This window comes from Blennius ocellaris, assembly GCF_963422515.1.
Source record: "Blennius ocellaris genome assembly, chromosome: 16".
NCBI lineage: Eukaryota > Metazoa > Chordata > Actinopteri > Blenniiformes > Blenniidae > Blennius > Blennius ocellaris.
Genome location: NC_137665.1, coordinates 11,902,745 through 11,915,660, shown reverse-complemented (window position 1 = coordinate 11,915,660; position 12,916 = coordinate 11,902,745). Strand labels below are relative to the sequence as shown.

Genomic DNA, 12,916 nt, shown 5'->3' with positions numbered 1-12,916 from the left:
GGCATCAAATATATCATCAGATTGTGTACATAATATCAGTATTTCGTTGTTGAGCTACACATAAATATCAGAGGATTTAAACCTATAAACAAAGACTATCATGGTTTTAGATATTAAAATAAAAAGTTATCACATTTCTCCTCCATGTGTTGAAACAGTCCATGTTTGAATATCTTAGTTGCATTTCTTTATATAACCTCTGTCTTATGTCAGTTATAGCGGAAACAAGTCTCTTGCAGTGTGAGGTATTATAGAGGAAATGCATGAGTTAAAAGAACTCAAGGATTTTATTCAGCCCTGGCAGGATGTCATTTGTGGGAAAAGAAATTTGCCAATAAGAATTTAGTTTATAGTGCAAATTCATCAGATGCCAGTTACCATACCTCAAAAACATGTTTAGTTTATTTTCTTCACTGAATGCTGTGATCTTCAAATAGAGCAAAACCACTCAGGGAATATCTTGATGCCCCGCTTAGCTCTACACACTACTCTCCCCGCATTATCCATCTTTAGCGATCAGGACATCCACTCCTTGCGTCTCTTACTCATAATGGCAGTGGAATAAACAGACTGAACTACAAACAAATCACTAAGGAAACCAATCTTTTCTACAGCTTCACATCCTCAGTTCACTTTCTCTTATTTGCATCTTTCTATTTTAGCTTCGCTTAAACTATTATCAGTTCGTGCAGACGGTATCAGTGAAGCAGGAAATTGCAGTGAAATCGTTATAAGCCTTACCTTCAGAGGACTCCAGAGGAACACAGGAGTGTTGGAGAAAACACAGTAAATACAGCAAATGTGTCTCTTTTCAGCAAGGCTGCCTGATTTTGCCACAATCTGTTATTCCTGTTGCCCACAACCACTTACTCCCGTTTCCCTCCCTTTATTTTTTCTTGCCTCCCTGATAGTTTGTCTCCCTGCTTGGTCCGGCTTTGTCACTCTCAAGAGACTTGGCAGCAATTTTATCTGTACTCTCTCCATACTGGACCTGCATTTTCCATTCGCCTCTCTCTGGATGTCTTCCATTTGTTTACCCTCCCCGCTTGATCCTTTAGTGCTGAGTGGATCTTCGCTATCAGCTCACTTTTGCAGTATTGATCTGCTGTTGGCTAAATGGTCAAATGGCCGATTTCCTTGCAGTTACTTTGTCAGACTCTTAATTGTAGCTTTAGTTTCATCCAAACAAGAGCAAATCTTGCGATACACCTAATAATGATGAATAATTTCCAATGTGACATTAGAAAAGGCGATCAGAGGAGCATGAGGGAGCATGATGGGTATTAAACAAGACTCTGTTCAGTGGCAGTGAACCAGTTTGACTCATGTTTTGAAATGATTTAGCCATGAACACGTGTGTCTGAACATGTTAAAAGCAGAGGGTATGAATTAAAAATACAGGGTTGTGAATGTTCGAGGAGATTATCTGTGAAGTTCAGGCAGGAATTAATAGACACCAATCCTTTTTTAGGCTATTTCAAAGGATGTTTATCTGTTGAAATTCAAGTACCGGTTCTGAGGCTTCATAGCTGTTTTTGTGACCATCTTGTTTCTGATCTCATATAAACAGGAAGGAAGGGGAAAGAGCGTAATTTCCCCTTTCTCTCTTTGTGCAACATGAAAGTAGACATTGCTGGTTTGGTTTACTTTATTATTTTTTGTTTGTGCAGTTTTGCAACACTATTGGTCTATTTAGGTATAATTTTAGAAATGTATTTAAGAAATAAAAACAGTAATCTTTGGTCTTTGGTCCTTTACTATTTATTTTATATCCAACGATCTAAACAATATGCCAGCAGTGACTCGACCATTACAAAGAAACCTTAAACGTGAGGTACATCATAATATTTAAGTAGCTTTACGCTCCTAAGAAAACAAAAATACTGTACAAACTGACAAACTGAAAAAGTTAAACCTCCGTGACGACGCAAAAACAAAAATCAGAAAAATACAGTCCAAAAATTTTTTTTTTTAACTTGACAACTTTCAAAGTCAAACTTAGACCTGTGTTTAACCAGTGTGTAGCATTACAAATACAACTGAAAACAATAATAACCAAAGTCCACAGCCTTTGACATTATTTACAGCAATCTGAGGTCGGTAAATAGTAAAATCCACTTAAAATATTAACTTAGAAAACACGGAGCAGGAATGAACACATCAACACATCAACTTGACCAGCAATATACTGTACAATATACACAAACATTTGTTCCTGTGGTCCTGATGAAATGGTAGCAATGAGAAGACACCATCCTTTAAAAAAAATCTATATCGTCATAAAGTACCTGAATAAGACAACAAACAGTATCTGTTGCATGTCAAGGACATTTTGGTCCGAAACCAGTAAATATAATTTCATATAAGAAACACTCAACATTTTCTGATTAATTTCGCAAAGACTTGTTCCATATCATATTGTTGAATACTACAAAAAAGTTAAGCTCAGTCATGTTAACATGTTTATATAACACAGTAAAATAATATATTTTCTTGTTGAAAAGTGCCTCACAACTGTTTGATACTGTCAACCATGTTTCCCTATTTTGATCCATCTGATGACTTTATTTGTGTAACAACATTCACTTGTCTTCTAATCCAAAAAGCAATGTATCTTCTATATCTCTGTATCCATCAAAGGGTGTAGGAATAACCCATTCGTGACGAGAAGCTGCTTATACAGATGGCAGGGCAGCTGCTGACTGTATGTATGACATGCAAGTTGTCAACAAATCAGGTTTTTCTCCAGTCACTGCTCAAATGTGAGACTCTCCTGTGTCCTGGGAGCTCTTGGATGCCTGAGCATGATGAAAAAGGGAAAGGACAATTCAGTCAGTCATGCAAAACTTTCATTATCTGAACAGTCTTCGGTGCTAAGATACAAAAGCATCTTCACTTCACAGCTCCTATAGTTTCTAGTGTATCATTTGAAGTTACGTGAAGCATGATTAGGTTGATAGCAATTGAAATTGATCAGATGTGGAACTATGGTGACCACATGCATACACTCTTATAAGTTACTTCACATTTATTTTCATGAGAATCTAATGTCTATTTTCTTTAACAACCTTTAATCACCAATGCAATGTTTAAAAAAAAAAAATTAAAAAAAAGAAAGATAAAAAAATAAAAACTGCTTACATGTGCTTTGCTTAAGTGGCTGAACTCTGAGTAGGTCTTCTTCCGGGGTGCACAACATCCAGACAGGATGTTCCCATACTCTTCCCTTACCTACAACCACAGTACAAATTGGACATTAGAGGTGAACACAGACCCTTCTTTATTTCCAAGAACCATATCTAAAAACACGAACCTGTTTGGAAAACAGACAGTGCATGACGAAGAGCAAAACCCCCTGAAGGCTGCCAAAGATGGTGAACAGATAAGACACGACTATGTTGCTCTCCTCGAATTGAAAACAGCCAAAGATCCACATGGTGCCCAGCACGCAGAGCTGAGCCACTGCAGTGATGGTGAATGTCCTGCAGGAGGAAGCAAAGATGCGTGCAAATAAATTCAACAGCAATAGTGGACGACCATTACCATAAATTGGTCTCCCCCAGCATGCACTCTTCCTTGTATTTTGTCAGAAGATGTCCGGGGGAAAAAGGTAATGAAACCAGTAGTTTAATTCAAACACTTATTTTTTTCTTCTTTTCTAAACAAAACAACTGTAAATCAGTGTGACTGGTTGGTTGCAGGGTGATATTACCAAATTATTAAAATTTAAACCCAGGAAATCGGCATTTCACTGAAATGTACTTGGCATACACATGTGTGGAATGATAGTAATTTAGAATGCATAGTGTGAGTTTCTCTCCATGTTTGCTCGGCCATGGGCTGCGACTTGTCCAGAGTGTATCCTGTTTGGTGTTGGTTGGACTTGTGGGTGAATTGCAACTTACTTGATTTTCTGCAGGCTATCCAGGTCTGGGTTTAAACTGGCAAACTTTTGTGCCAACTTCCACACAGTGATGAGAAAGAAGAAAATGTTGATCTGGGGATGACGAGACAAAGGTTTGTAAAGACGTGAAGTTAATTCCAAGGAGATTTTCTTTGAATTCAATGATCACTTTCTGTTATATTTCTGTTAATACCTACAAAGATAATGACGCATGCAGGGCCAAAGAAACTCCAAATATTATCCAGGTTCAGCCAGCAACTGAAATGCATGTTGAAAAGTTTTGCTGAGCGAGCATAACCCAAGATTCAGCATAGAAATTAAATTAAGCATTATAACATTGTGTGGAGAGAGAGAGAGAGAGAGAGAGAGAGAGAGAGAGAGAGAGAGAGAGAGAAAGAGGGGGGTGCAGAACTTACTGTCTGGGAGTGCCATATCCCCTGGCATTAACCAGTGCAGAGACGGCAACAATTACAGCTGGGACTCCATAGCCACCTGCCATCATGTAGATGGTTTTGAAATTTGTGTTGAATACCAGGATAACCATCCTGAAAAGTTGTATGCCCTCAAGACACATCCAGCAGAACGAAGCCAGGAAGAAATAATGCAGCAATCCTGCTACCACTCCACAGCCAACCTAGTGTAGAGGGAGATGAGGATTAGAAAGGCAGCTGTGAAGAAGATGAGAAACTATAAAAAAAAAAAGAGAGAAAAAAAAATTGCGGCAAAGGAAAAGAGAGCGAGCCACTTGCTGAGCTATTATCTATCAGTTGTGGAAAATCATTTCGCTGTTAAGTAGAAACATTGTGTTTACTGTTTTTTGGACAGCCAGAAGCTTTTACTGCACTCCTCTGAGCAGAAAACTGTTAAAACTCTTCTGTTATTTACCCGGTTCTCTGTCCGAGAGATGCTCGTGAGAAAGATGAGGTTGGCAATGAAGAGGCTGATGCACAGGTGGAGATGCATGGTAGTTCTTGGGCTTTGGATGGATCGAATCACTGAGAATGTCAGGATGCAGACCAACAGGCAAATCAGGGAAAGGGACAGACCAACCAAGGTGATCAGCTGCAACTCAAACTTGTCCTGTATGGAGACAGAAAGAATGATTGCATTCCAATGTAGTGAAATGAAGCAGAATGTGAGCACGCCGACCGAAACCACTGCGTATGAGAGAGAGCTCAGACCTCCATCTCGTAGAGGGCCATGAGCACAGCAAAGCTGCTCAGGTGGGAGCAGGAGCACACGGTATATTCAGGGTTGGACTCCACGGCTCTGCAGCCCTGAGGGGACCATGTCCCCCCGTCCACGGAGGAGTTCCAAAACACACAGGTGTGGGACATTTCATTTGTCTGTAAAACAAATGAACATGGACATATAACCACAATTTTGTAGAATTCATCTAATAGATAACAATTTGAATGGCACGAATGGAGACGGCGGGTTTACCCGATTCAGATGGTAAAAAGTTATATTGACTGGCTCCTTGAGGTGGCTTGTGTTCATGTTGCTGACAGCGATCGTCACCACTTTGGAGTTCATCTTAAACCTCTGGCCATTTTGTGGTTTCAACCCTCCAAAGAATCCATCTGCAGACTCTTCCAGGTTGGAGTAGCTCAGCAAGGCAACTGTTGTAAAGCCTATAACAATAATATCAACATAACATGGGCTCAGTTTGACATACTCCAGAATAGTACTCTGCAGTCGATGTTCTAATAAAAGTGTTTATAAATTCATGAATCATAGATATGATCATTGCCTGGGTAAAAGGAAGGATCTCCAGCTGCAGTCTCTAAGCGGATGTCCAGCTGAGAGTGCGTCGTTGAAAAGCTTTCAGTGTTGTTTGGTGAGACGGAACCCTTATGGACCATCAGGTCCAACTCTGAACAAAGAGAGAAAGATGTTTCAATAATATCCATGGCTTGTCTGATTATAGTGTGGATAACATCACAGAAATGACAAAGTATCAACAAAAATGCCAAACAAAACAAAATAAAATCTTGCATTTGTACATGTGCAAATCCATCGGTCAGGGATTTTGTGGTTAGTGGTTAATTTCTTCCATTTATTTAGCTCCATTATGCATAGGATACATTCAGATCTACAAATGTGTTTTAATATGACAGCTAGTTGTTAACCTTCCACCTCTTTCTTTTTATCATGATATATTCTCAGATATTAAAGGAAGAAATCATGCCGTAAAAAGCAAGCCAGTGACCCCCAGACACTGCTGTGTCCACCTGAAAGTCTCTCGTGATCCCTGAGGGAAGCACTGTGAAAAAAAACCCCTGCCCTTAAGGTCAAGCAGACATTTTTTTGAGAGTGAATAAAAACCTGGAAGTAAATGATCCACAGTTAAAGAAAAGAAAAAGAAAAAGTCAACGTATTTTATGTGAATTTTGTATTCAACCTGTATGAAAAGATGATCTATTCGTCCTCGGGGTGTTTATGATGGGTGACACCATTCTCAGAGCATTCTCAGTCAAATCGAGAAGGATTGATATTTTCCTGTTGTCCCTGAAGACTCCACTGGACAAGACATCGTCGATCATAGACAGCAGTCTCTACAGGATAGGAGGGGAGATGGAAACACGCGAGTTCATTCTCTGAGAAACAAGAAGCAGTCAGACGGAGGCTAAACATTCTGGCTGCAGAACACCCAGGGTCAACATAAACAGTCATCGAGGTTACGTACAGACATATGAAGATTGCGCAACAGACTTCTGGCTTTTTTTTTTTTTTTTTTTTTTTTCTTTATGCCATGAGTGAACTTCTATTGGTTTTTTTTCTTACAGTTAGTAAGTCTTGTCCATCCACGTCCCCAGGATCCTCGCTCTCTGTAAGCTCCAGACAACTTTCCTTCAGCTTCTTGGTGAGATTGTGTGCTATATGAAAGTTCTGTGTGAGACATTTACGGAGAGTAAAACAGTAACGTGAGGCGGTGGGCATTTCAATTTATGCTGCGGGGTGGAAGAAAACCATCAACCAGTTACCTGATTGATATCGCTGACATCTCTGAAAGCATCACAGTCTAATTCTGAAAGAACAGAAAGATTGATTCATTTTTTTAACACGAATAAACTGTTTGTTGTGTTCTATGTTTAGACGACATGCTGACTACAGTTGGGTTTTTTTTTTAGTATTGCGATCTTACTGGTGCAGCGAAGCTTTTCATTGCCATAGTTGGTGAATCCTAAGTGGCAAGCACAGTAATGGCCACTGACTCCCTGGTGGCACGTTCCGTTCCCACACACCGTCCTGTCGATAACGCATGTATCTGAAATGGAAAAGTATCAAGCACAGGAAAACTGTTCTATTGTGTCTTTCAGTCATTGTCTATAGTCAAATAATTATTCTTTATAGATTTGATCAAATAAGGCATCCAAACACATTTTGAATTTGTTTGCCTCATGACTGTATACCTTCTTTCACCAGAACCCATACGTAGCAATGACTATACATCTTACTTAAATTATTGATTTGACGAAAGAGTGACTAAGATTTTTTTGTCCACTAAATGCTGAATAAGAACAACACGTGAACAAGTGGACACACAAATGTAAGGCCTCATTGATATTCAGTTCCTCTTCGATTTTGAGGAAACTTGTGCACATGGCTGCAAGGCTCAAGAGTTACTTGACAGAACTTGAACAGTTTTGAGCATAATGTTGTGTTCCTCACCTTCACATGGCTCCAGACTTCCAGAGAAGTAAAATTTCCCTGATTTCATCTGAAAGCCAGGATTGCAGCTGCAGTAATAACTGCCTTGTGTGTTGAAACATGATGCGTTCTGACCACACGCATTTTCTTCCTGACATTCGTCAATATCTAGATGAGAAGGAAGAGGGCATTCGAAAATGGCAAAGAAAGCCAGGTGAGACTCCGCTGATGTATTCAACACTAAAGAGATGAATAATTTTGTGCATGTGAAAAAAGCTTATTACCTCCACATGTCACATTGTCACCGTGACGGAACACTTCCACTCCAGTCGAAGAAATGAATCCTTCGTCACAGAAGCAGGAATAATTTGGAATTGTGTTGCTGCAGCTGGCATTAGAGCCACAAATGTCCTTGTTTTCCAGACACTCATTGATATCTTCAAACGGAAGAGGGAAGGAAAGAAGTTTAACGTTCTTGACTTTCAAGATAGAAACTGGTCACAGTCCACATCAGGTGATGACTGATGAACTTACCTTGACACACAGCAGAGGACTCAGCGGAAAGGTTGACACTCTGTCCGGATGGCCTGAAACCTTTACCACACTGACAGTAGAAGCTTCCAAATGTATTGGAACAGTCTGCATTTTCTACACATGGAGGAGGAAGATCTTCATACTCCTCCTCAGCACTGGCACATTCGTCGATATCTTCAATGAGGAAACGGCAAAGTAGAAACATAAATAGCGTGACAAAATATGCATATGTACACAAGCCACAACAACATTACTCTTTTGTATATTTTGTTAGTTACAAAAATGTCCATACCGATGCATTCTCTTTTCTTTGACATAAATCCAATAGGGCATTGTTTTGACATGACGAAGGCTGGAAGGAGAGCTGGAAGGAAAGCAAGAACATGTCAGTTTATGTTGAAAAACTCAGTTTTCTTTTTTTTAATTGAGCTTTAACCACTATGAAATGTAGCTTACTGTTTTTTGGGTTGGTTTTTTTTTGTTAAGAACATCTGTTTGACTAACTCAGTAACACAAATGCCCGGAGTTTCAAAAAAGCTCAGCAAAAAAAAGTTGGAGCCCTCGTTTTCTCGGTTCATTTCCTCGGATTGTTCCAACAGCATCTGCCCCCATAACTCCAAAAATATTCTGTGCTTCCGATGTGTGAGGAAACATGAGCTGGCATGGCACAGAAACGCAACATATGCAGAAGCTGTAAGAGTGCAGCGTCAGTTCTCTTGGGGTTTCCTGAATGACACCAGATGGGTGTAATAATGGTGTAATGGAAGAATGTAAAAACAGGAAGGTGGTCCCATTTCATTCGTTACTTTCCTTTTATTTGTTTATGTCGTATTCCAACTTGAAACTAGTGTTTCAGTGTAAATGTGTCAACTTCATCTGTTTCTGGTGGCCATTTCATGTCCTTCTCATTTTAAGTACGAGTTACTTTATCTGAATGGAAATATTTGTAATGGATGCAAAGTCACTACGTGATGGTAACAGGAGAGTTACAACATCTCTGTTGTCTTGTTTAACTTTCTCATGACTGTCACAACACGTCTTTCTCATTTAGTAAACATTTGAAAGGAACTTTTAGATTAGCTCCACAAAACCACGTAAAGTTTCTCTTCAAATCAGATTACAAAGATATCTACGTGAAAAAAAACAACAACGTTTCCCTCTCAGAAACCATGTTTGCAAAATCTTTCAGTGTTTTGATTTGGTATCGTAGCAACGTCTACAGATCTTTCTCTGAAGGAAGCTGTGTGTGACTGTGGTCAATATCAGTGTGTGGGTGCAGTGAGATGAAGTCATAGTTTATAATTATCACTCTAAAAGCAGAAGAACAGAGGCCCTCTGTGCAGTAGTACCCCGAAAGCAAGTTTGTTGAAGAAAAACTGCAGTGTTGAGTTTCTCTATTCTCCTCTGTCCTGTGATTCATTTGAGCTTTTATAGCCCTCACATCCAGACTACTGCAGTGCAGCTCAAATCAAGCCGTGAGACAGTTTCTCCATCTCCATTAAGATTTTACCAGTGAGACATTTTCTTTATGTTGTTCTCGTTCATTACGCTCCCTAAACTCCAACCTCACAGTCTGATTCTGTTAACCATGATTACTTTTGTTACTGGGAACTTGTGTTATAATAACAAAACAGAATTGAAATAAACTAAGTAGTATTTTTAAGGAACAGTTTCTGAACAAAGTGATAAAACAGACCATTTATAGATTTGCCAAATAAATGTTTTATTTATTTTATTTATTTTTTACCAGAAAAATGAATGTTTCATTTTAAAATGTGCATTTAAGTTGACACCAGAAACATTTTTTGTTATGATGCAAAAATGACAAAAAATTTAAATAAAAAAAAATCTGCCAAGTACTGTGTTACCACTTGGTCTCCTTTCACAGAGTAGCGAATATTTTAGGAGCTTATTCAAAACACGTGAGTTTCCACTCCAACTGCTGCGCAAATGGATGACAGATGTGACTCACCCAGTAGCAGAAGGGTCCACCTGCCCATCATGGTGGCAAAAAACAAACAGTGTCCAGATCTGGATGTGGAAAGTTGAAACAGCCCAAACAAAAGCCTGATCTGGCTCACTCACAGTTTCACTATTCTTCTTCTAGACTTGTCCAAAAGTGTTCCCGCTTTTGTTTCTATCACTTAAGGAATAAAAAAAAATTGCTTGAAAACACAAAACTAAATTCACCACTCAAGTTAGTGGGTTGGAAAAAAGTTGTTACCAACTAAATATGCTGAGCGCAACAAATCCAGGATATAAAAACTCCCTCTCATGTAGAATGACCTATCTCTGCTGTCGTTTCTCTCTCTTCTTCTTTTCTTTGAATCCCCATCTGTGCTCAACACTGAGATGACATACCAGATGTTGGGGGAGGTCTCTCTCTCTCTCTCTCTCTCTCTCTCTCTCTCTCTCTCTGTCTCTCTCACTCTCTCTCTCTCTCTCTCTCTCTCTCTCTCTCACACAGTCCAGCCAAAAGTTACTTCTCAGGAACTTCTGCTTACGTCGGGGTGGGGTAAGAGTTAGAGAAATGAGTTACGCCAGCTCACTAGAATCGATGTCCATGACAGTGCTGCGTTATGGCACCTAGTCTCTATCTTAAGATGCGTTCACATTGCAGCACTGACCATTGTTAGAGTCCTGTTGACTGCTATATCCTCCCACAGGAACATACACAACTGTCCGTGATGTTGACATATATATTGCTTTTGCCTTTTACTATCTGTGCGTGAGACAATGTAACAATGGTTTATAGCATTAGGCTTCATTTTGGAAAGAACTAAACAAAAAGCTTTTCACATTCTGCTTCCCCTGCATAGTAAAATATAGCCTGTGGGTAATTCCCGATTCTCCAAGGAGGCGCCTCTCAATAAAGCTGCAGATGAAACAACTTGTTCAAATAATGAATTAGTGCCCACAGAGGAGCAGCCACATGAAAATATGCCCAATCTGCTATTAACAGCAAAATTCAACACAAGTTCGAGAAACTTCTCTATAAGAGGAAACACGACTGGATTGTGATGTGTTGACTGACAGCGGAAGACCTATTTTTGTGAAATCTATGTGAGAACTTATATTCTTTACTTTTTTCACACATTTTGTTATTGTCGAGCAGTTGCTATATATGATTTTACTGACAGATGTGTGTGGGCTGAACTATAGACTGATATTACAAGGAAGTGGTGTCATGCTGCTGAATGAAAAGAAATGAAAGAAAACATATTGTTGAATTTTCAGCAAGTTTTTTTTGTTCCAAGCTCACAGTGGCAAGGTCATTTTCTGGCCTATAGGCGCAGCTCTAAGGCTCACTGACATGCACAGTGATTATTGCTTTATCCCACACTTTTAAACAATGAGGTGTGCTTTTGGGCTTTGTGAGACTGGGAACGTTGAGATGACAGATGCTGGGTCTTTGGGGAAATGTGGTTTATATGCTGCATGCTCACATAAGGGCCACAAAAAAAAAAAAAAAAAATATCACACTGCCATTATCATGAACGGTGGAAAGAAAAACAAACTCTTCCTGTGTGAGTGACATTCATTTATTTTCAAATTATTAATTTGTTCCACCATGCACAAGGCAGACGAGTAATTGCTATTATACATCTTATCCAAAATTGAGCAGTAATAAACAGTGTAAAAGTATAAAGTGAAGCTTGTTTTGATAACAAAATAACTAACATTCAATGTTGAGAAGCCATCACTGAAACATAGTCATCAGCTTTGATAAGATTTAAAGTACTAATCACTGCAAACAAGAAACATTTTTTTGATGACTTAATAGATGACTATGCACCAATTTTAATAAAAAATCAGATAAAATGTCTCTGGTGCATGTGTATATAGAGATTGTTAGGGAGAGCACACAACATAGGATGAGTCATTGTTTGGTGTGAAAATGAAATGAAAACTGCTTCGAAGAGCAGAGTATGAACAGGAAGCCAACACTGTGTGAAAAAGGTGCCTGGACTAACACAGAGACTGACACTATGTTACAAGCGTGCAAAAGGAAGTTAGTTAGTTATTATAAAGATGACTTATGCTCTGTGACGAACACAATACGTTTATGGAGAGCATTACTCCTGGATTTATACCTCTAGCGCATACCCACTTACATGTTCTATGGTGAGAGTTCACGCTATGGAAAATAAAAATCAACAACTGAGGACAACAGTAGAACAAATAAAGTACAAGCTACTGCAGTCTTTCATTAAATACATATACAAAGAGACTGGTGCATTTGACCTCAGTCAGACCAACACATAAACACCTCCATTGTTGTCTCCAGTTTGTCCCACACATTATGATCCCATATAAATACGTTTCTGGGGTACGAGGAGTGATGGGATCAAAGCTCAGACACCAAAAAAACCACCTCCGGGTGTGTTAAATTGATGACGGTTCCACCTCAGTCGTCTCGCTGCACTTGGATTTTGGGTGATTTCGAGCCAGTTTGATTGTGGCAAGCGTCCACGGCTTATCCTGTTATCTCAAAGTCTTCTTCCTGCCTCAACCAAGATAGTGTACATATAAAGTTTGGAGTGTTTTGTGCCGGTTGCCTTTGTTTTCTTTGCGTCTCTTTCTGAATTGTCAAACAATGAGGAGGGACCTCAACATAGCCCAGCTGTCTCAACAACTTCCTGACATACCCTGTGCAAAAAGGTCAGTGTGGAGCCTGAGCAGTCTCTGTCTGCCTGTCTGTCCGAGACTGATGAGTGGAACATACGTTCAAACAAAACCACAGTCTGAATCACGTCACTATTTCCACAAAAGTCACTCCAATGCGTAATGGTCCCATGTGGAGTATTGTCAAAGCACATGCAA

The 12,916-nt window shown here is 39.4% G+C and overlaps 1 protein-coding gene across 1 annotated transcript; it reads right to left on the bottom strand.

The window, feature by feature from the left end:
- Positions 1-1,835: 1,835 nt before the first annotated feature.
- On the bottom strand, positions 1,836-10,349 carry adgre5a (adhesion G protein-coupled receptor E5a). Its single transcript, XM_080511179.1, has 19 exons — positions 10,065-10,349; positions 8,385-8,456; positions 8,093-8,266; positions 7,843-7,995; positions 7,580-7,726; positions 7,053-7,175; positions 6,892-6,935; positions 6,692-6,796; positions 6,309-6,462; positions 5,658-5,780; positions 5,348-5,538; positions 5,086-5,250; positions 4,790-4,984; positions 4,321-4,538; positions 4,102-4,162; positions 3,906-3,997; positions 3,314-3,482; positions 3,142-3,231; positions 1,836-2,798 (listed from the first exon to the last, which is right to left on the bottom strand). The coding sequence occupies exons 1-19, from the start codon at positions 10,093-10,095 to the stop codon at positions 2,757-2,759; spliced, it is 2,349 nt and encodes a 782-aa protein (XP_080367305.1). The 5' UTR covers positions 10,096-10,349; the 3' UTR covers positions 1,836-2,756.
- Between the last annotated feature and the right edge of the window lie 2,567 nt (positions 10,350-12,916).

Coding starts and splice junctions, on each gene's coding strand:
- adgre5a (XM_080511179.1), bottom strand. CDS start 10,095: ATGATGGGCAGGTGGACCCTTCTGCTACTGG. Junction 8,457..10,064: donor GTGGACCCTTCTGCTACTGG/GTGAGTCACATC, acceptor CTTTCCTTCCAG/CTCTCCTTCCAGCCTTCGTC. Junction 3,232..3,313: donor ACTGTCTGTTTTCCAAACAG/GTTCGTGTTTTT, acceptor CTGTGGTTGTAG/GTAAGGGAAGAGTATGGGAA.